This window comes from Sus scrofa, chromosome 2 (genome assembly GCF_054392235.1).
Source record: "Sus scrofa isolate SSC_HxYL_T2T_F1_AM1 chromosome 2, Sscrofa_HxYL_maternal_Yorkshire_Landrace_v2.0, whole genome shotgun sequence".
NCBI classification, from domain to species: Eukaryota; Metazoa; Chordata; class Mammalia; order Artiodactyla; family Suidae; genus Sus; species Sus scrofa.
Window position 1 is genome coordinate 150678005 of NC_139384.1, and position 21355 is coordinate 150699359.

Consider the following 21355-nt stretch of genomic DNA (forward strand, 5'->3'; position numbering starts at 1 on the left):
CTGAATTCCAAATCTGGCATAATCATTAAAATAAAGGGGCAGAAAAATTGAAAAACAAATTATCAGTCAGGCCCCTAGGAACTTTTGCACAGGAATGGCAGTGGAGACCAGTAACCAGCGAACAGCTAACCTAAGAAAACTTGGTAAGAAATGAATTCAAGGGACATTAGATATTCTAAACCTTCTTTAATATAAAATGAAGCGTCAAACATGAGGAGGTAAATGGGTAATAAACTTGTTCTGGAATCAGAATAAAGGAAGTCTGGGCCCTGAGCTCAGAGTAACCCATATCATCTACTATACAAATTCATTACAGCAGACATTATAGTATATTACCTCCTACTGAACACACAAGCACAGGCCTAAAACCCTCCAAGAGCGCAGCAAGAACGATTACCTTGTTTAATAGGTGAAGGCTGGAAAAAAAAATTCTGTTGATGATAGAGAGAAAAAACACAGTTACATCCAAAATATTTATTAAAACAGATCAACGTAAACAGTTTATTATCTGTACAGTCACTCCCAAATGTCCAGGAAACTAATCTTGTCTCCCTGCCCTGCTTTAGTGGGGATATAGCTAACTCTACACGCATCTTTTGCCCTCAGTAGGGGCCATCAGCAGTTCCATGCTCAGTGAGAGTCTTTTTGCTCCTTCTTTTATTCAACTTTAGTAGGTTTCTGCCAATTTGAAATCTAGGAGACTCCTCAAAACCATGTTTTAGAAGAATGTCTCCCCTGTAAGAACAAGCGTAAAGCTTTACTCCATTAAACCTGAGCTCTCACATCAGAAGAGACACACTCAGCAAATCAAAGAATGTCACGTCATGTCTATCCCGTGCCCTACTGCCAGCAGAGGGAAGAAGGGGAAAGTTTTCTCCCTTCCTTCTTCCTTTCCTCTAAGGAAATCTCTCACTCCCAGCAGCATTAAAACTTGGTTCCTGTAGCCTTGCCTGCGCTAAAGTGCTGTTAAAGGGATATGGGGCAGGGTAGGGGAAGGAGGTCTGGGAAGAAGGCCAAGATCTGTAGCCACTCTCTGAACAGAAGAGTGAAGTGCTTCAAACTGGCAAAGACATTATCTGTTCCTGCCAGGATTCTTCTGTCAGTCTCCTCTGAAGATGTTTCTATAAACTGTCCCCAAGGAGCTGTTTTCCATTTGTACAAACAAAATGAACTAAGGTCCTTGGAAGAATAGATGTGGCTGTTCTTTACATGGAGGTAAGGCTTAATATAGGTCTGGCAATATGTAGGCTTGAAGGCAGCCAGCTATGGTGTGACTGAAGACAGGTTGAGTGGAGAAACTCTGCGTGTGGGAGTGTTGTTAGCAGACAGTGAAGCGGGGAGGAAAAAGGGAGCAGGCATCTCGGTGGAGGGAGTCTCGCCTTGGTTCCGAAGTTGCAGGATTTGCCGGAGCAAGGCCTTACCTTCCTCCCGGGTCTGAAACAAAGTCAGGCAAATGTATCAAAATATGTCCAAGGCTATTCTCAAAAATAGGTTCTAAAATACAAAGTCCCACAGAACAAGGTGGCCTTTCCACTTACCTTCTTGTCCCTCGTCCTCCCCCAGATCACAGTAAAGCCCACTCAAACCTAAAGTCCAAACCTTTCACGGAGGAGCTGATACTCACATCGTTGAATGCACAACACTTTTGCGCACAAGTTGAAGCTTCATCCCACAGCTTACACTTAAAATAATACTGGGCCAGATAGCGGAAAGCAGTGCTCTCCTCCAAGTGTTCCACTATTTCCTAGATAAGAAAATCAGAAATGACTGAGGTGATAAGAACAAGATTACTAACCCAGTCCTCAAGCTTATGAGACGTACCCCACACGAATAGATATCTTGGATATATTTGATGTAACACTGGGCTGCCTGTTCCGACTCTGTCAATTGTTCATGAAGCCTACAAAAGAAATGGGTCTTTAAGTACAAATCAGATCTCAAAACAAGCTAGTGATAAAAAGTAAAAGCACATGATTAAGCCCCCCCCCAAAAAAAAAAAAAAAAGTAAACAATCATAGACAAGTACAAATTTTAATATAAATGGCATGCTGGGACCCAAAATAGTTAGTGCCCAGAGCTGATATTTACTCATTAAAGCTTAGAATCATTACTCTGCTACTGGTGATGGAGGGAAAGTTAGCAAATACTTAAGCTGGATAACACACCATTGCAAAAATTCCCTGGATGAGATTTAAAAAATAACCTGAATGATATCATGGAGCATGATGGATAGATAATGTGAGAAAAAGAATGTATATATGTATGTGTAACTGGGTCTCTTTGCTATACTATCAAAATTGACAGAACACTGTAAACTAGCTATAATGGAAAAAATAAAAATATCATTTTAAAAAAACACCCTGAATGAGATTTTAAAAACTTACCAAGCAATTCGTATTTTTTTCCAAATCCAGAAAAGAAGTGACAGGAAAGAAACTGCATTCAAGAACCTCTCTTGCTATTATATTCCTTATTTTCCTGGGCCTCATCAGGAGGAGATTAATACCTAAAGTATTCTTCCTAGACTACTGTGACATGAGAAGTTCATTTCTTTCCATTCATTCTTGATCCTTTGCCTAATAGGAATACAATTCCCCCTCAAAGAAAAGCAGCGTTCTCTCAAATCAAGGTGGCTCAATTTCCACACCAGTAATCACACACCATGCTACATGCCCTCAGTCATGGAGATGATGAATGGGAGGCTTGAAAATATGCAGGACCCATCATACTGGAGAAGCCAATAGAAATAATCACTCTTTCACTCACTTTGCCAGTTTCACTAGAGCCATTTTTTCCACATCTCCCACGGCATAAGCTCTCCAATAACACTGCCAAAAAAAATTAAACTGGTTACTTAAGTCACTGCCAAATGTGCCATGACTTATCACACAGAGGCTGAGGTCCTGCAAGCCTCCCAGAAGTTCAGACTTGGAAAATACAAAGCATTTTTAGTAGATAGGCTAGGTCCAGTTTATACAGTAATATTCCACTGATGATGTCATAGATCAGAATGAAGGAAAATTAAGCAGAGATAGCCCAAGCCCTCATCCAAAGAGCAGATTTTCACTCATATTCTCCAGGACCCAATTTCAGGTACCTTTTTGGCTTCCACTAGTTGATTGAGTTTCTCATAACATTCTCCTAAAGCGACCAGCATTCGAGAATCATTGGGCCTGAGAAGGAAGAGGAGTAAGTCTGAGCAAAGACTTGATGAAAAACTAAAGTTCTCCCTTGAGGAACCACCAGCACAACTATTTCAAATCTATAAAAGGAATGGGTTTTCATCTAATACTTCATATAATTATATTATTTTGTGTTCACAATTATACTCTTAGCCTGTTAGCAGAATACACTACATAAAAATGACCTAACAGCGTATCGCAACTTTTTCTTTGGCAACTATGGCATGTGGAAAGAAAAGTATTAGCCCTTCTCACAAAAACACACATCATTAAGTGGCCACTTACCGAAGCTGGTGGGCCCGTCTATAATAATAAAGGCAATAAAATGGCATCTTAAGGATTTCATAGGTCTGCCCAAGGCCATACCAGGCTCTGTAGTCCCGCTTATTGACCTCAATGGCATGCCTAAGAAATGGAAGAGAGACTGGTAAGAGGGCAGAATCAAAGTCAGTGACTTGTGGCTAATAGAGGCTCTTCACATAACAACCTGCTCCACCCCACCCTCCAACCAAAAGCTCACCTATAAGCCTGAATAGCAGCAGATGTGTTCTTCATTTCCATGTACTCGTGTCCCATCAGTGTCCATGCCCCAAGATACCGAGGGTTCAATTTCAAGGCTCGCTGGAAATACAAGGCTGCTTTCTCATGCTGAGAACGCAAACTATAATAATTGCCTGATTGAAAAACAAAAAATACATGAACAACGAGAAAGGTTAAAAATAGAAATCCACTAAAATAGGCAGCATTCCACAGGGTAGGCATGAACCATAAACCATTTCTCCAAAGTTCTTGCAGAAAAGCCAAACAGTACATAAGTGTAATATCATCATTCCCTGGGGAAATATATTTCATATATCATATGTTATGGTTGAAAAAAAAAAAGTGTTCCCTAATACCATAAAGGTGTTCTTCATTTTATTTCCTCTGGATATAGTATTTATACACATTTCCTTAATAAAGGGTAGGAAATTCCTAGAGTAGGCTTTAGATTAGTAGTTTTCCAACTATAATCTTAGGATTCTAGGGAGGTAAAGGGTTAAAAAGTTAGAGCCCTGAATTCCCTTCTTCCATAAGAATCAAGGAAGTTCTATTGTCACTGGTGTTGAAATGAATATGTGAACAATTTTAAATTTCTGTGAAACTTTTTATTTGAAGAAAGAGAAGAAAGGCCATCTGTCTTATGTCAACTGATAAATGGATAAACGAAATGTGAAACACTACTTAACAGTAGAAAAGAGAGAACTACTGACATAAGCTACAACATGGTCAAACCTCAAAAAACAGCTCTGCAAAAAGAAGCCAGGCAATAAGATTAAATACTGCAAGATTCCCTTTATATGAAATTTCTAGAAAAGGAAAAATTATAGAGATAGAAGGCAGATCTGTGGCTACCGGGAATGGGAGTAGGACTAACTGCAAATAGACCCAAGGGAACTTTGAGGGGGGGTGGAATCTTTGAAACAGGATTGTGACTATGGTTACACAACTGTATAAATTAACAAAAATTAATTGAACTGTAAATTTAAAATGGGTAAATTTTATGGTATGTAAATTATACCTCAATAAAGCTATTTTTCATATATGACAATAACATGGACAACCTAGAAGAAATGGACATATTCCTAGAAATGTATAATCTCCCAAGACTAAACCAGGGAAAAATAGAAAATACAAACAGGTAGGAGTTCCCGTCGCGGCGCAGTGGTTGGCGAATCCAACTAGGAACCATGAGGTTGTGGGTTCGATCCCTGCCCTTGCTCAGTGGGTTGACAATCCGGCGTTGCCATGAGCTGTGGTGTAGGTGGCAGACGCAGCTCGGATCCCCCTTTGCTGTGGCTCTGGCGTAGGCCAGTGGCTGCAGCTCCGATTCGACCCCTGGCCTGGGAGCCTCCGTGTGCCACGGGAGCGGCCCAAGAAATGACGGGAAAATATAAACAGACAAATTACCTGTAATGAAAAAAACAAAAAAAAAAAAAACCCCAAACTCCCCACAAACAAAAGTCCAGGACCAAATGGTTTCAGAAGTGAATTTTACCAACCATATAGAGAAGAGCTAACATTTATCTTTTTCAAATTATTCCAAAAAATTGTATAGGAAAGAATGATTCAAAACTCATTTTACAAAGCCAGCAGCACCCTGACACCAAAATCAAAAATACTGCAAAAAGGAGTTCCCGTCATGGCACAGTGGTTAACGAATCCGACTAGGAACCATGAGGTTGCGCGTTCAGTCCCTGGCCTTGCTCAGTGGGTTAAGGATCCGGCGTTGCCATGAGCTGTGGTGTAGGTCGCAGACATGGCTTGGATTTGTGTTGCTGTGGCTCTGGTGTAGGCCAGTGGCTACAGCTGTGATTAGACCCCCAGCCTGGGAACCGCCATATGCCGAGGGAGCGGCCCTAGAAAAAGGCAAAACAACAAAAAAAAGTAAACAAACAAAAAAACAAGATACTGCAAAAAAAGAAAATTATAAGCTAATATCACTAATGATCACAGAAGCAAAACTCAACACATTATTAGAAAACTGAATCCGGCAATACTTTAAAAGGATTATATACCATGATCAAGTAGAATTTATCCTGGGGCTGCAGGGATGTTTCAATATCCACAAATCAGTCAATATGATACACCACATTAACAAAATGAAGAATAAAAATCATATAATCATCTTAATAGATACAAAAAAAGCTTTTTTGTATCTATTAAATTCAACATCCATTTATCATAAAAACTCTCCACGAAATAGGTATAGAGGGAACATACCTCAATATAATAAAGACCATTTATGAAAAACCCACAGCTAACATCATACTCATCAGTCAAAAGCAAAGCTTTTGCTCTAAGACCAGGAAGATAGCCACTCTTGCCACTTTTATTCAACACAGTACTGAAAGTCTTAGCCACAGCAAGCAGCTAAGAAAAAGAAATAAAGCAATCCAAAGTAGAAAGGAAGAAGTACAACTGTCACTGTTTGCAGATGACATGCCACCATACATAGAAAATCTTAAAAATACCACCAGAAAATGACTAGAGCTCACCAATGAATCTCGTAAAGTTGAACAATCAAAGAATAATACAGGGAGTACCTGTCATGACTCAGCAGTAACAAACCCGACTAGTATCTATAAGGTTCAGTCCCTGGCCTTGCTCAGTAGGTTGGGGATCTGGCATTGCCATGAGCTGTGGTGTGGATCACAGACATGGCTCAAATGCGGCACTGCTATGGCTGTGGCGAAGGCCAGTAGCGGTAACTCCGATTTGAGCCCTAGCCTGGGAAGTTCTGTATGTCTTGGGTGCAGCCCTAAAAAAAAAAAAAAAAAATGTGGTATGCATACACAATGGAATACTTTTTGTTATGTTTTGTTTTTTTAGGGCCACACCTGTGGCATATGGAGGTTCCCAGGCTAGGGGTAGAATTGGAGCTGTAGCTGTTGGCCTATGCCACGGCAACTCGAGATCCAAGCCTCATCTGCAACCTACACCACAGCTCACAGCAACACTAGATCCTTAACCCACTGAGTGGGGTCAGGGACTGAACCCACGTTCTCCTGGATCCTAGTTGGGTTTGTTAACCATTGAGCCACGATGGGTGCCCCTCTATATAATAACTTTAAATGGTGTACAATCTATTAAAACTTTTAATCACTGTGTTGTATACCTAAAACTTAATGCAATGCTGTAAAATTAACTATAACTCAATTTTTTTAAAAAAAGGAAAAAAATTAATTAGAGCTATACCAAGACTTGTAGGAATTTTTCATGAGACATTGTTGAATAAGAAAAATCAAGAGAGGATGGAGTTCCCGTCGTGGCGCAGTGGTTAACGAATCCGACTAGGAACCATGAGGTTGCGGGTTCGGTCCCTGCCCTTGCTCAGTGGGTTAACGATCCGGCATCGCCGTGAGCTGTGGTGTAGGTTGCAGACGTGGCTCGGATCCCGCGTTGCTGTGGCTCTGGCGTAGGCCGGTGGCTACAGGTCCGATTCAACCCCTAGCCCGGGAACCTCCATATGCCGCGGGAGCGGCCCAAGAAATAGCAACAACAAAAGACAAAAAAAAAAAAAAAAAAAAGAAAGAAAAATCAAGAGAAATATATATATTATCCCGTGTTTGTAAACAAACAGCCCATTAAACCCTGAATATGTGTATATTTATTTTCATGTGATATGGAACATGTTAACACAGGTTATTTTAAAGAAGAATGCAGTGAGGGGAAAAACGCACTTTAAAAAAAATTTCCTTTATGTAAAAATTGTATGTGCATAAACTAGATAAAAATTTGGGTTTAAATGTATATATACTGGAGTTTCCTCCATGGCTCAGTGGTTAACGAACCCAACTAGGATCCATGAGGACACAGGTTCGATCCCTGGCCTCGCTCAGTGGATTAAGGATCCAGAGTTGCTGTGAGCTGTGGTATAGGTCGCAGACGCAGCTTGGATCTGGCATTGCTGTGGCTATGGCGTAGGCTGGCAGCTGTAGCTCTGACTGGACCCGTAGCCTGGGAACTTCCATACGCTGCGGATGCAGCCCTAAAAAGCAAAAAAGAAAAAATTATATACACTATATATAAGAGATCATGATACACTGTCAAACAGAAAAAGCAAATTATAGAGAAACTGTATGATTCAATTGTGGTAAAAAACAAGCAATAAAATTTCCATATGTGTATTTTTTTCAATCTGTCTAGATTTAGCTGTCGGTTTGTTTTTTGGTTTTTGTTTTGTCTTTTTAGGGCAGACTCAGATCTGGCATTGCTGTGGCTGTGGTGTAGGCCTGTGGCTACAGCTCCAATGTGACCTCTAGCCTGGGAACCTCCATAGGCCGCAGGTATGGCCCTAGAAAAACAAAATAAATAAATAAATAAATAAAAGTAAAAAAATAAATAAATAAATAACATGGAGTTCATTCTAACCTTAATGGACTTTATAGTTCATTCATAATGCTCTGATATTGAAAGGATCATTTGTTCCTCTTAACTATGTTCCCATTGGACTTACCATTTTTTTAATATTTATTTCCCATACTAGACTACAATTTCCTCAAGAGCTAGAAATATTTACTGAATGATTAAATTGAAATTCCATCAGTTTACTAATAACATCCTGACTTAGAAAAGTACAAATGTATGTCCTCAATGCAGTGTCACAAAGACCCAGCAATAGGGTCCTTCTTCTCCAAGGATCTTAGGCTCTCAGTCACGACCAACCAAGGCTTACTTTTATCCAAGAGCGGCCATTCATCTATTTGTAACAACTGATTATCAGGCCAAATACATAGGGCCATGGTTCTCAACCAGGGAGGATTCTGAACCCAAGAGGTTATCAGGTTACATCTACAAACATTTTCGGTTGTCACAACTGGGGGAAGAAGGTTATTAGCGTCTGGTGTGTAGAGACTAGGTATACGGCTAATGCCCTGCAACGTATAGTACAGCCCCACACACATAAAAATTGTCAGCCAAAAATGTCAACAGTGCCAAGATCAAGACAACCTGATACAAAGAAGCAGGTAATCTCAAGAAGTTCCCCTCATGGCTCAGGGGTTAACGAATCCGACGAGGAACCACGAGGTCGCAGGTTCAATCCCTGGCCTTGCTCAGTGGGTGAAGGATCTGGCGTTGCCATGAGCTGTAGTGTAGGTCGCAGACACAGCTCAGATCCCGAGTTGCTGTGGCTCTGGCATACGCCGGCGGCTACAGCTCCAATTAGACCGCTAGCCTGGGAACCTCCATATGTTGCGGGAGCGGCCCTAGAAAAGACACACACACACACACACACACACACACACACACACAGAGACAAAAGCAGGTATTCTCATCTCTTTTCATAAGTTTATAAATTCTTTTTTTGGGTGTGTCTTTTTAGGGCCATACCCTTGGCATAAGGACGTTCCCAGGCTAGGGGTCCAATCTGAGCTGTAGCCGCCAGCCTATGCTACGGCCACAGCAACACCAGATCCAAGCCACATCTGCGACCTACACCACAGCTCATGGCAACACCGGATCCTTAACCCACTGAGTGAGGCCAGGGATCGACTACAACCTCAAGGTTACTAGTCAGATTAGTTTCCACTGAGCCACTATGGGAACTCACAGAATGGCCATGATTAACAAGTCAACAAATAGCAAATGCTGGAAAGGGTGTGGAGAAAAGGGAACCCTCCTGCACTGTTGGTGGGAATGTAAACTGATACAACCACTATGGGAAACATATGGAGGTACCTCAGAAAACCAACTATAGAACTACCACATGACACAGCAATCCCACTCCTGGGCATATATCCAGACAAAACTTTCACTGAAAATGATACATGCAAGCCTATGTTCACTGCAGCACTATTCACAGTAGCCAGGACATGGAAACAACCTAAATGTCCTCTGACAGATGAATGGATTAAGAAGATGTGGTATAGGTCTGTAGTATAGATGTGGTATATACACAATGGAATACTACTCAGTCATAAAAAAAGGCACAAAATGCATTTGCAGCAACATGGATAGAACTAGAGATTCTCATACTAAGTGAAGTAAGTCAGAAAGAGAAAGACAAATACCATATGATATCACTTATATCTGGAAATTAATATATGGCACAAACCTATCTATAAAAAAAAAAAAGAACCTGGGGAAATGGAGAACAGATTTGTGGTTGCCAACGGGGTGGAGGAGTGGATGGACTGGGAGTTTGGAGTTAGTAGATGTAAACTATTGCATTGGGAGTGGATAAGCAATGAGATGCTGCTGTATAGCAAAGGGAACTATATCCAGTCACTTGTGATGGAACAAGATGGAGGATAATGTGAAAAAAGAATATATATTCACATGTATGACTGGGTCACTTTGCTGTACAACAGAAATTGACAGAACATTGTAAATCAACTATAATTTTAAAAAATAAATTAAAAAATAAAGCCAATGAAGAAGAAAACAAAACAAAACAAAAAAACACACATGCTTTTGGGAGTGCCCCTGATAGCTTAGTAGGTTAAGTATCCAGTGTAGTCACTGCTGTGGCTCAGGTCACTGCTGTTACACAGGTTCTATCCCTGGCCTGGGAGTTTTCGCATTCTACAGGCATGGCCAAAAAGAAAAAAATAAAATAGGAGTTCCTGCTGCGGCACAGTGAGTTAAGAATCTGAATGCTTAGTAGCTCAGGTCACTGCAGAGGTGTGTGTTTGATCCCCAGCCCAGCGCAATTGGTTAAAGGATCCAGCGTTGCCACAGTGGCAGCTGAGCTTCAGCCCCTGGCTCGGGAACTTCCACAGGCTATGGGTTCAGCCATAAAATAAAATAAAACATCATACATGCTTTGTGTTTTTTACCACATCCATGGCATACAGGAGTTCCCAGGCCAGGGATGGAACCCACACCACCACAATAGCGACCTGTGCCACAGCAGTGACAATGCTGGATCTTTAACCCACTGAGCCACCAGGGAACTCCTAAAACATATATGCTTTTGATCCAGTGTTTCACTGTTAGGAACTTATTACACAGAAACAGTTGCGTACACATGCAAAATGTTTCCTGAAGCAATTTCCATATTAACAAATACTAGCCACAACTTATACAATCATATAATAAAAAATGATGAAATAAAAATAATGGCACAACCATATAATAAAACACTAAAGAGCCATCAAAAAATAATACAACTCTAGATATACTAACATGAAAGGACGGAAAAGATAAACTGTTAGGTTCAAAAGACGTTAAAAGCAGTGTATATATAATGATAAGAGTTTTTGCAAGCAAATCATAGACAAACACATATACCATTTTTAGCAATCGCACAGAAAAATAGTCTAGAGTTTTATCCACCAAACGATCTTGGGGGTGGGATTATACTGATCCTTCACATTCTACTGAACACACTTTTGTTACCTTTGATGCTTTTATATTGTTATTTTTACCTTTGGAGTATTTACAATAAAGACAAGTTTTTTTTTTGGTCTTTTTAGGGACACACCTGTGGCATATGGAGGTTCCGAGGCTAGGGGTTGAATCGGAGCTACAGCTGCTGACCTACACCACAGCCACGCCAGATCTGAGCCTCGTCTGCGACCTACACCACAGCTCACGGCAACACCGGATCGTTAACCCACTGAGTGAGGCCAGGGATCGAACCTGCATCCTCATGGATACCAGTCAGATTCTGCTGAGCCACAACTGGAACTCCTAAAGATAAATCTTAAAAGAAAAAAGTAGTGACTCTTACCAATTACACAGCACGTTTCTACACGATACTTATCAATCTCACAGAGGTTGTGAGCCAGATAACTCAACTCAGATTTCATGCTCTGAAAGAAAAGAACGATGATCTAAGCATGAAAAAGGAACCCCTAAATTATTTTTCTTGTAACTAATGCTACTAGGTGATAATTCAAACTAGCAGGTTAAGGCACAAAAGAACTTAAGTCCAAGCAAAGGACATAGCTCACCCTGACGTAAAGAAGGTTGGAAAATGTGTCCATATTTTCAATCCTGTAAGGGTCTTGTTTCCTTAGCTCATTAAAAATAGAGAGGGCTTTGTCAATATCTGCAGAAAGAAGATAGAGAGCTCAGAAAACAACACAGTGTGACCTTCGGGGTTTGATGGTATTTCATTACCCTTATTCACTCACCTCTGATATTGTGATAGGCAACTGCAATTTGGGAAACAATATATGAGCTCTTAGAGAAGCCCACGTCAATGAGATTCTGATACTTTTGCAGGGCCTCCTCTATCAACTGCAACTCTGTGTATATATGAGCCAGAAAAAACTCTTTCATCCAGGTGTCTGGCAAAGACAGGAACTTCAGCTGGCAGCAGGAGAGAGAGGGACACACTTAATACACTTTGACCTCTCTCCCAAATGAACATCAAGGAACTATACTGCTTACAAGAATTTATCACCAAACCTTTATTAGAGCACCTAATAATGAACACAGGGCAGTTCAATTAAGTGACTAGGACTTATAAGCACAACAGGAAGAATGGTCTAGCTGGGGATAGTTCAAAGAAAACAGGGGATTTGAGATGAGTCTTAGAGGATGGGTAGAAACTGAATAGAAAAGAAAGAGGAAGAGAAAAAAGATAACATTCTAGGTAAGGGCAACAAAAGCAGAAGAAAAAGTCACGATGAGTGTGGGTGAATAGGATGAGGCAACTAACTTGGTCTGAGGGCAGCTAGGTGTTGGGAAGCGGTGGAAAAATAAGACTAAACTGATAGGGTGGGTCCTATGCTGCAACAGGAAATAGGATGCAACAGGAAATCACTGCAATTTTTGACAAGAGAAAGACATGGTGCTTTAATAATAAGTTTGGAAATAGTATGTAGGATGGCTTGGAAATGGGAGTATAAAAATGGGAAAACTAGACAGATTATTTAAAAGTAATCCAAATTTGAGATTGTAACTTAGATGGCAAAGGAAGCCAAGAGAAAGAGATGGCAACAAGAAGGAAACTATGGCAAAGCCTGATGACTGACTAGGTAAAAGGAGATAAGAGAAAGGGAAGAGATGACCAATGACTCTGAGGGGTCAAGACTGGGTATTTTGAGAAACAGTGATACTAGGAGCTCCCGTTGTGGCGCAGTGGTTAATGAATCCGACTAGGAACCATGAGGTTGTGGGTTCAATCCCTGGCCTTGCTCAGGGGGTTAAGGATCCAGCGTTGCCGTGAGCTGTGGTGTAGGTTGCGGACACGGCTAGGATCCGGTGTTGCTGTGGCTCTGGCGTAGGCTGGCAGCAACAGCTCCAATTAAACCCCTAGCCTGGGAACCTCCATATGCCACGGGAAGCAGCCCAAGAAAAAAAAAAAAAAAGAAAAAAAGAGAGAGAGAAATAGTGATACTAATGAGAGTCCATCAAGTTCAGGGGAAACAAGAGAATTTAGAAGGCAAAATGAGAAACTTGGTTTTACATATTTTGAGTTTAGAGATAAGACAAACTTTCAATGGAAGTCTAACAGGCAATTAGAGATAGGTGAACACATATATGCCAAGAGTAAGATTTCAGATACAGATTTAATAGCATGTACATTATCGGAGCAAATCAACTAGGCTTTGGTCCTTTAGAGCCAACGAAAGGAAGTGTGCTTTTGCTTCTACGAACTATTGAATAACAGCGATATAAACTCTGCAGACGGTGTCCTCCAACAATGACTAACCACACAACTGCAGTTTATAATGCAATTTCACATACATTATTTCATTAAGTAACATATCTCAAAATCTTTACAGGTCCTATGACAACTCAGAAGAGACATTAAAAATGCTTTTAATACAATTTTTCATACCAAAGAAATCTTTCTTATAGCATCTTTGGAATTAGGAGAGAAACTATAATAGCATTCAGTCTATAAAAGAAGTTATAGGAAAACTTGAATGTGAAAACATGAAAAGATATTCTAATACAATTGGATAGAAATCCAATAGCAACTACTAGGCAAGAACCAGACATTAGCCTTTCAAATAAAGACCTAAATCCCAACAGTGAAAGAAGCTAGAGAAGTAGCAAAGAGTTAGTTATTAAGGATGGTTTAGCAAAACTCGTACTCCCCCGACCCATTATTTAAAAAACTACATAATACTTGAAACAGAAGATTTTTAACATAGCTCATCTCAATTTACCATCTCTTTGTCTGTAATCAAGTTACAGAGTTCTAGCCAGGCTCCCCAGTGCAAAGGCAAAACATGAGTAGCCTCCACAAACACATCAATGGCCTCTTTCACCAAGTCCAGCTTTCGAAGCACCACACCATACCTAGGAAAGAAGGGAACAATCACAGAAGTCAAAACATCTCCCCTCTACTCAGAAGACTATCCTATAGAAGTTCCAAATTACTCTAACACTTACAGATAAAGGCCAAACCCATCAAGTTCCCGAGCCTGGTGTTTTTTGCTGAGTTCCACTCTCAATTCTCTAAGAGCCTCATTTTTCACTTGACCTTTCTCCAGGGGGCCTAGGAAAGAAACAGAGTTTCTGATCTAAGGGCAGACTGCTGCTTTTCATTTCATAGGCCTAGAAATTCCCTTTGGCATCAACCAGTTACTCTTGGAACTTCCAGCCAACACAAGTGGCCAATGACATCTTACACCATCCATTTACTTTATTCCAGAAACTGCAACTGATAATTGGTCTGCAGTCATATTTTGTTAGGCCCACATAGATTTTTTAAAATTTTGAATTAGGAGTTCCCTTGTGGCATAGGGTTAAGAATCCAGTGGTGTCACTGCAGCAGCTCAGGTCGTTGCTGTGGTGCAGGTTCAATCCTGGGCCACAGAACTTCCACATGTCACAAGCATGGCCAAAAAAAAAAACACAACCCAAAAAACTGAATTATCAATATTTAAAAATCAGGAGTTCCTGTTGTGACTCAGCAGAAACGAATATGACTAGCATCCATGAGGACACAGGTTCGATCCCTGGTCTCACTCAGTGGGTTAAGCATCTGGCGTTGCCATGAGTTGTGGTATACGTTTAGATTCAGCTCAGATCTGGTGGTACTATGGCTGTGGCGCAGGCTGGTGGCTACAGCTCCTGATTTGACCCCTACCCTAGGAACCTCCATATGCCATAGAAGTGGCCCTAAAAAAAAAAGACAAAAAAAGATTTAAAAATCAGGAGTTCCCATCATGGCTCAGTGGTAATGAACCCAACTAGTATCCATGAGGACAAGGGTTTGATCCCGGGCCTCACTTAGTGGGTTAAGGATCCGGTGTTGCCATGAGCTGTGGTATAGGTCGCAGATAAGGCTTGGATCTGGTGTTGCTGTGGCTTTGAAACCTAGCCCAGGAACTTCCATATGCCTCGGGGGCAGCCCTAAAAAGACAAAAAAAAAGAAAAGTCAGAAGCCCTGGAGTTCTCTGGTAGCTCAGCAGGTTAATGATCCATCATTGTCACTGCTGTGGCTCGGGTCACTGCTGTGGCTAGAGTTTGATCCCTGGCCCTAGAACTTTCACATGCCTCAAGCACAGAAAAAAAAAAAAGAAAAATTTGGAGTTCCCGTCATAGCGCAGTGGTTAACGAATCCGACTAGGAACCATGAGATTGCGGGTTCGGTCCCTGCCCTTGCTCAGTGGGTTAACGATCCGGCGTTGCCGTCAGTTGTGGTGTAGGTTGCAGACGCAGCTCAGATCCAGCATTGCTGTGGCTCTGGCGTAGGCCGGTGGCTACAGCTCTGATTCGACCCCTAGCCTGGGAACCTCCATACGCTGCGGGAGTGGCCCAAAGAAATAGCAAAAAGACCAAAAAAAAAAAAGAAAAGAAAAATTTGAAGCCTCAACTAAATATGGAAATATTCAGATTCAAGGTGCAGGAAACAGGGTAGGGCTAGGGAAGAAAGCCCCGGACAACAGCAGGCCCATATTCCCACAAGGCAGCCTTCAGAGGGAACCAGGTGACAACAGACAGTTGTGCTCTACAATTTGCAGACTCTAACTAAGCTCACTTCCCACATTTATAATACCTGCCTGGGTCCTATAGGCATTTGAGTTTGCAACCCCTGCTTTAGTCTAGAGGTAAGAGAAAGAAATTCATACCTAGGCTGTCAACTGTTTCATCATCCTTCTTCTTTTCCCCAGACTGTAAGAGAAATCAATAAATAGGTCTTTTTTTAGTTTATTCTGAAACCCGTTCTAAAACTAGCGGTCTGATTCGACCTAAAGGGCCCAAGTCCAACCGAAATGATATCTGTGGGAGTTTTCTTGTGATGCAGTGGGTTAAGGATTCAACATTTGCTATTGATCACTAATTTTTTTTTTCTTTTTAGCAGCTACAGGCCTACACCACAGCCACTACAACACTAGATCTGAGCTGTGTCTGTGACCTACACCGCAGCTCTCAGTAACACTGGATCCTTAACCCACTGAAAAGGCCAGGGATCGAACCCACATCTCAAGGATACTAGGTGGGTTCTTATCGCACTGAGCCAAAACAGGAACTCCTATTGACCACTAATTTTAAACAACTATTTAGGGCTCCCACTGGTCAAATCTGGAGTAATTTGAGTACCAAAATGATAAATATAGTAATGAATGCAAAAATACAGGAATCCTTAAGTTCATACTGATAATAGATAAATATATAAATAAAAGAAAGAGAAGACAAGCTCCTGCTTAGGGTAGAATTTACTGCTCAAAGGACTGCAGGAATGCTAAATCATTCTACAACATTATAATAAGAACACTTCAGGAAAAAATTAACAATGAATTTCTTAACTAATGGATATTAAGAAATGGTTATTGACATTGTTTTGGCTATTACAAAAAATACATCAATGAACAGCCCTGTACATATATCCTTGTGCATACATTGACATATTTCTATTGGAGTGAGCTCCCATTGCGGCTCAGTGGAAACAAATCCGACTAGTATCCATGAGGACACGGGTTCAATCCCTGGCCTCCCTCAGTGGGTTAAGGATCAGATGTTGCTGTGAGCTGTGGTGTAGGTCTCAGATGCAACTTGGATCCTGTGTTGCTGTGGCTGTAGTGTAGGCCAGTAGGTGTAGCTCCAATTTGACCCCTAGCCTGGGAACTTCCATATGCTGCGGGTGTGGCCCTAAAAAGACAACAACAACAACAAAAATTAAGAAGAATTGTTTGGAGTTCCCACTATGAGTTAAGGATCTGACCGCTGCTGCAGCGCCTTTGGTCAAAAGTGAAGGCCTGGGTTTGATCCCTGGCGCAGAGGATTAAGGATCTGGCATTGCCACAGCTGTGATGTAGGTGACAGCTGTGGCATAGGTTGCAGCTCTGGCTTGAATTCAATCCCTGGCCTAGGAACTTCTACATGCCGAGAGTGTAGCTAAAAAAGAAAAAAAAAAGAATTATTTGGTCATGGTATTTCAAATTAACATAATCTGCCAAAATTGACTTCTAAAATGGCTGTATGAACTTCTATTCCTGAAACAGAGGGTCTTTTGCCCCACAACTCTGTCAATAAAGAATATCCTCATTATTTTTATATTTTTTCATACCATCATTGTTTTTTTACTTTTCTTATGATATTTTCTTTATTATTGTTAAATATTTATAAAGTACCTTCACCAAGTAGACTACTGCTAAGCTATTTAAAAGATTAAACATTTTCCACTCAGGTAACAAATGTGAATGCTTCCCTAATAACAGAATGACATCTTAAAACGGCCCTCACCAGGTATCTAGAATACATGTACAGGAAATAGGCTTTCTTGCTATTGCAGCCATGTAGGAAATGTGCTGCCCGATCATATTCTTTAACATCAAAGTAGGCCTTGGCTAGAGTGTAAGCATCCATATCCTGGGCATCCTCCTAAAAAAGAGACAAGTTTATGTAATTGGTTGAGAACAGGACAACAAAAGTTCAATTCCAAGAAGCATATTCATTAATTTCAAGATGTAAGAAAAAATTATTTTCTTCCTTCCCAAAACCTGATATTATTTATTTATTTATCAAGTAAGGTCACAGAAATTTTTTTTCTTTCAAAATAAAAAGTGGGCGAGTTCCCATTGTGCCTCAGTGGTTAAAGAATCCGACTAGGAACCATGAGGTTGCAGGTTCGATCCCTGGCCTTGCTCAGTGAGCTAAGGATCTGGCGTTGCCCTGAGCTGTGGTGTAGGTCGCAGACGTAGCTCAGATCCCGAGTTGCTGTGGCTGTGATGTAGGCCAGCAGCTACAGCTCCAATTCGACCCCTAGCCTGGGAACCTCCATATGCCGCGGGAGCGGCCCAAAGAAATAGCAAAAAGACAAAAAATAAATAAATAAATATATAAATAAAATAAAAATAAAAAGTGTGGGGGGGACTTCCTGTTGCAGCTCAGCAGGTTAAGAACCTAACTAGAATCCATGAGGATGTGGATTTGATCCCTGGCCTTGCCCAGTGGGTTAAGGATCCAACATTGCCACAAGCTGCTCTGTAGTTTGCAGAAGTGGCTCAGATCTGGTGTTGCTGTGGCTGGAGTGTAGGCCTGCGGCTGCAGCTCAGATTCCACCCCTAGCCCAGGAACTTAAATATGCTGCAGGTGCAGCCATAAAAGGGGGAAAAAAAAAGACATAGTAGAGAAGTTAAAGTTAAACTTAACTTCACAGAGTATTCACTTGTCTGTAAAATGAGCAAGTAATACAGATTTGATATGAGGAAAAAGTGAAAACGTCATGAAAAATGTCAAGCATTAATACCTGGCATTCCCTTCCTTCTCTAGGCTTTTAAATTTCCACAAAAATACAATATATTGTGCAGTTACTTATAATTTTTGTACTTGGATAAAGTTTTAACATGTTAGTATTGCAAAAGCAAATTCTCTATTTAAAAAAAAAAATGAAATGATGCACATTTAAGGTAAAAACATACAATCCCCATGAATTCTAGGGATAAGCTGATCAAAATTTTAATAATTTCATTCTCCTCATCCTCCTTGCGCATGTATTACCAGCATGAAACTGGAACCAAAATGTATCCAATGTTTTTGTCACTGGATGATCATGTGTCCTAAATATGGCCATTTCAGCTTAGGATTCTAGTGGCCCTTTTCACACCTATTCATCATTTGCTTATTTCTTCTCCTGCCCCTCTGACCTCCAAATACCTTTTGGATTAAATATTTCTTGTTTTTACGTGTAAAGGGTGTGTCAAAAAAACGGCAGCTTCAGGAAAAACAAAATGGATTATGATGAAAATCTTTCAGACTATTGAGACTATGTAAACGTATGCTGTATATAGTACCTAAAATGTATTCCTCATTTAAATCTCTCAATATCCCTGTAAAGTAAATACTATTATCTGCATTTCACAGATAAGGTATCTTTGTCTCAGGAGGTTAGTAAGTTGTCAAAAGTTACTACTATGGCTGATATTTGAACCTAGAGCTGTCTGAATCCAAAGCTGGTTTCGCACTGTTGTAAAAACCTCTGATTCTTCTCCTTGTTGGGCTCTGAAACCTAAAAGGCTGGAATCTTAAGCAAGGATTGTTTACTAACTCTCTCCAGCTTAACTAAGGACACTACTAAGTCTTTAAAGCTTAGCTAAAACATTTAGATAAAATAGCTTAAAACACCTAGCTCTTTAAAAGCTTGAATTCCCTCTACCCAACATTCCTGCCAGGCAGTATGTTCCCAACTGGTGACAAGGCACTCAGGATCTCTTCTGATGATGGGGAGGACCCGCTAAGATGTCCTTACCTCTGTAATAGGCGGCGGCGGCTGCAGCTCGGACAGAGGCAACGCTGGAAGGGAGAAGGCCAACTCCGCTGACCTGGAACATCCAACCAAATTGAATCAGCTCGAGCTCCCCAAGGCCAAGGATGCCAAGCCCGGTCCTCCCCGGACCCCGACCTCTCACCATTTGCTACTGTGCAGTAGGCCCCGCTCGCGGGTAAGGCCCGCGATAAGTAGCAGCTGCTTTTTAATTTCTCGCAAATTTGAGAAATCGCCACTCGATGACAGGACCGGCATTACAGCAGTCACTGGGACTACAGAGGGGCTCGCAGCCATTTTTGGGTTTCAGCCACTCCAGCCAATCACCAGCGACAATACTAGCTGCCCCGGTTCACCAAAAAGGTCCGCACGTTATTGGCGAACTCTGGCTCCGGAGAGACCAATCACAAGTCGCCCTCCTCCTAGCCTCTCTAAGAGGCCTGGAGAGATGAGACAAATTTATTCTCCGATTGGCCAAGAACTTCTAGGGCGGGAAAGTCAGATCAAGAAAGAGGGGTGAAAGCCAGGATTTCTAGGCGGGGCAGAAAGGAATGAGTGACTAGGAAAAGTGGACTGGGAAGCGCGGTTTGGGAGTAGGGGCCAAGAAAGTGCAGAAAGGACAGAGCCCTGCACCTTAAGAGTGACGTGACTGAACGAAAGATGGAATGTACTTAGTGGGCATGCAAAGTGATATATGTATCTAGCAAAGATAACTGGTAGCCTACAGATTTTTCCTTAAGGAAGTAGGCCGCAGGTGGAGACTTCTTCCTCTTTATCCACCCTCTTCCTTAACCCAGAAGTGGGGAAGATAACTAACATGTATTGAGGGTTTACCTTGTGACAGGTTCTGTACTTCTACAAAATCTGGTTTGACCATTAAAACAGACTTATGATATTGTATCATCCCAATTGTTTGTTTTTTGGGGTTTTTTGTTTTGGTTTGGTTTTCGGTTTGGGTTTTTTGTTTTTGTTTTTGTTTTGTTTTGTTTTGTTTGGCTTTTTAGGGCCGCACTCGCTGCATATGGAGGTTCCCAGGCTAGGGGTAGAATTGGAGCTGCAGCTGCCAGCCTACATCACAGTCCCAGCAACGCCAGATCCGAGCCACCTCTGCAATCTACACCACAGCTCAGGGCATCACCGGATCCTTAACCCACTGAGCGAGGCCAGGGAGCGAACACACAACCTCATAGTTCCTATTCGGATTCGTTTCCACTGTGCCACGACGGGTACTCCCGCAATTTTACAGATGAAAGAATTGAAAGTTTAGAGAGTTCAGATCATTTTCCCAAGGAGAGCATCTAGATTATAACCCAGCTCTGACTCAAAAACCCATGGTTCTTAAACATTACATAAACATTTTTAATCTTGTGTTGTTTTTCACCCTTTCATAGTATCCCTGGGAACGTTTTAAGCCACTTTTGTCATTCTTTGGGTGTTAAATAGAAGTGATTTTAGGTAAAGAATGTTGTTTAGATTAACATCTATTATTAAAGATTGTTTCATAAAGTCAACTTTATTGCACCATACTATGCAGTATATGAAGGCAAAATACTAATTTTTTTCCTGTTTCACAAGTGATACACATTTTATATTTGTTTTAAACTTATAATTTAAAGGGGGTAGGATAAATTAGGAGTTTGGGGTTAACATACACACATTGCTATATATCAAATTGCTAACTGGAGTTCCCAAGTGGCCTGTTGGTTAAGGATCCTGCATTGTCATTCCTGTGGCATGAGTTGGATCCCTGGTCTGAGAATTTGGCATCCTTGGCATGCTGCAGGTGCAGCCAAAAATAAAATAATCAACAAGGACATACTGTACAGCACAGGGAACTCTACTCAATATTCTGTAATAATCTACATGGGGAAAGAATCTGAAAAAGAATAAATGTATGTATATGTATAACTTTGCTGTTTACCTGAAACTACCACAACATTGTAAATCAACTACACTCCAACATAAAATAAAAATAAATTTAAAAAAAGAAAAAAATTATTCAGCACTCATATCAGCT

General features: G+C 41.0%; 1 protein-coding gene across 3 annotated transcripts; it reads right to left on the reverse strand.

Moving 5' to 3' along the window:
• Positions 1-171: 171 nt before the first annotated feature.
• On the reverse strand, positions 172-19666 carry CDC23 (cell division cycle 23). 3 transcript variants are annotated; one of them, NM_001267826.1, is given in 16 exon segments: positions 172-1434; positions 1625-1744; positions 1822-1900; positions 2767-2828; positions 3098-3173; positions 3468-3587; positions 3703-3856; positions 11398-11479; positions 11621-11718; positions 11804-11981; positions 13793-13925; positions 14019-14124; positions 15704-15746; positions 17319-17456; positions 19324-19396; positions 19484-19648. In NM_001267826.1, coding segments are annotated over 16 exon segments (1785 nt in total). In that variant the 5' UTR covers positions 19636-19648; the 3' UTR covers positions 172-1263.
• Between the last annotated feature and the right edge of the window lie 1689 nt (positions 19667-21355).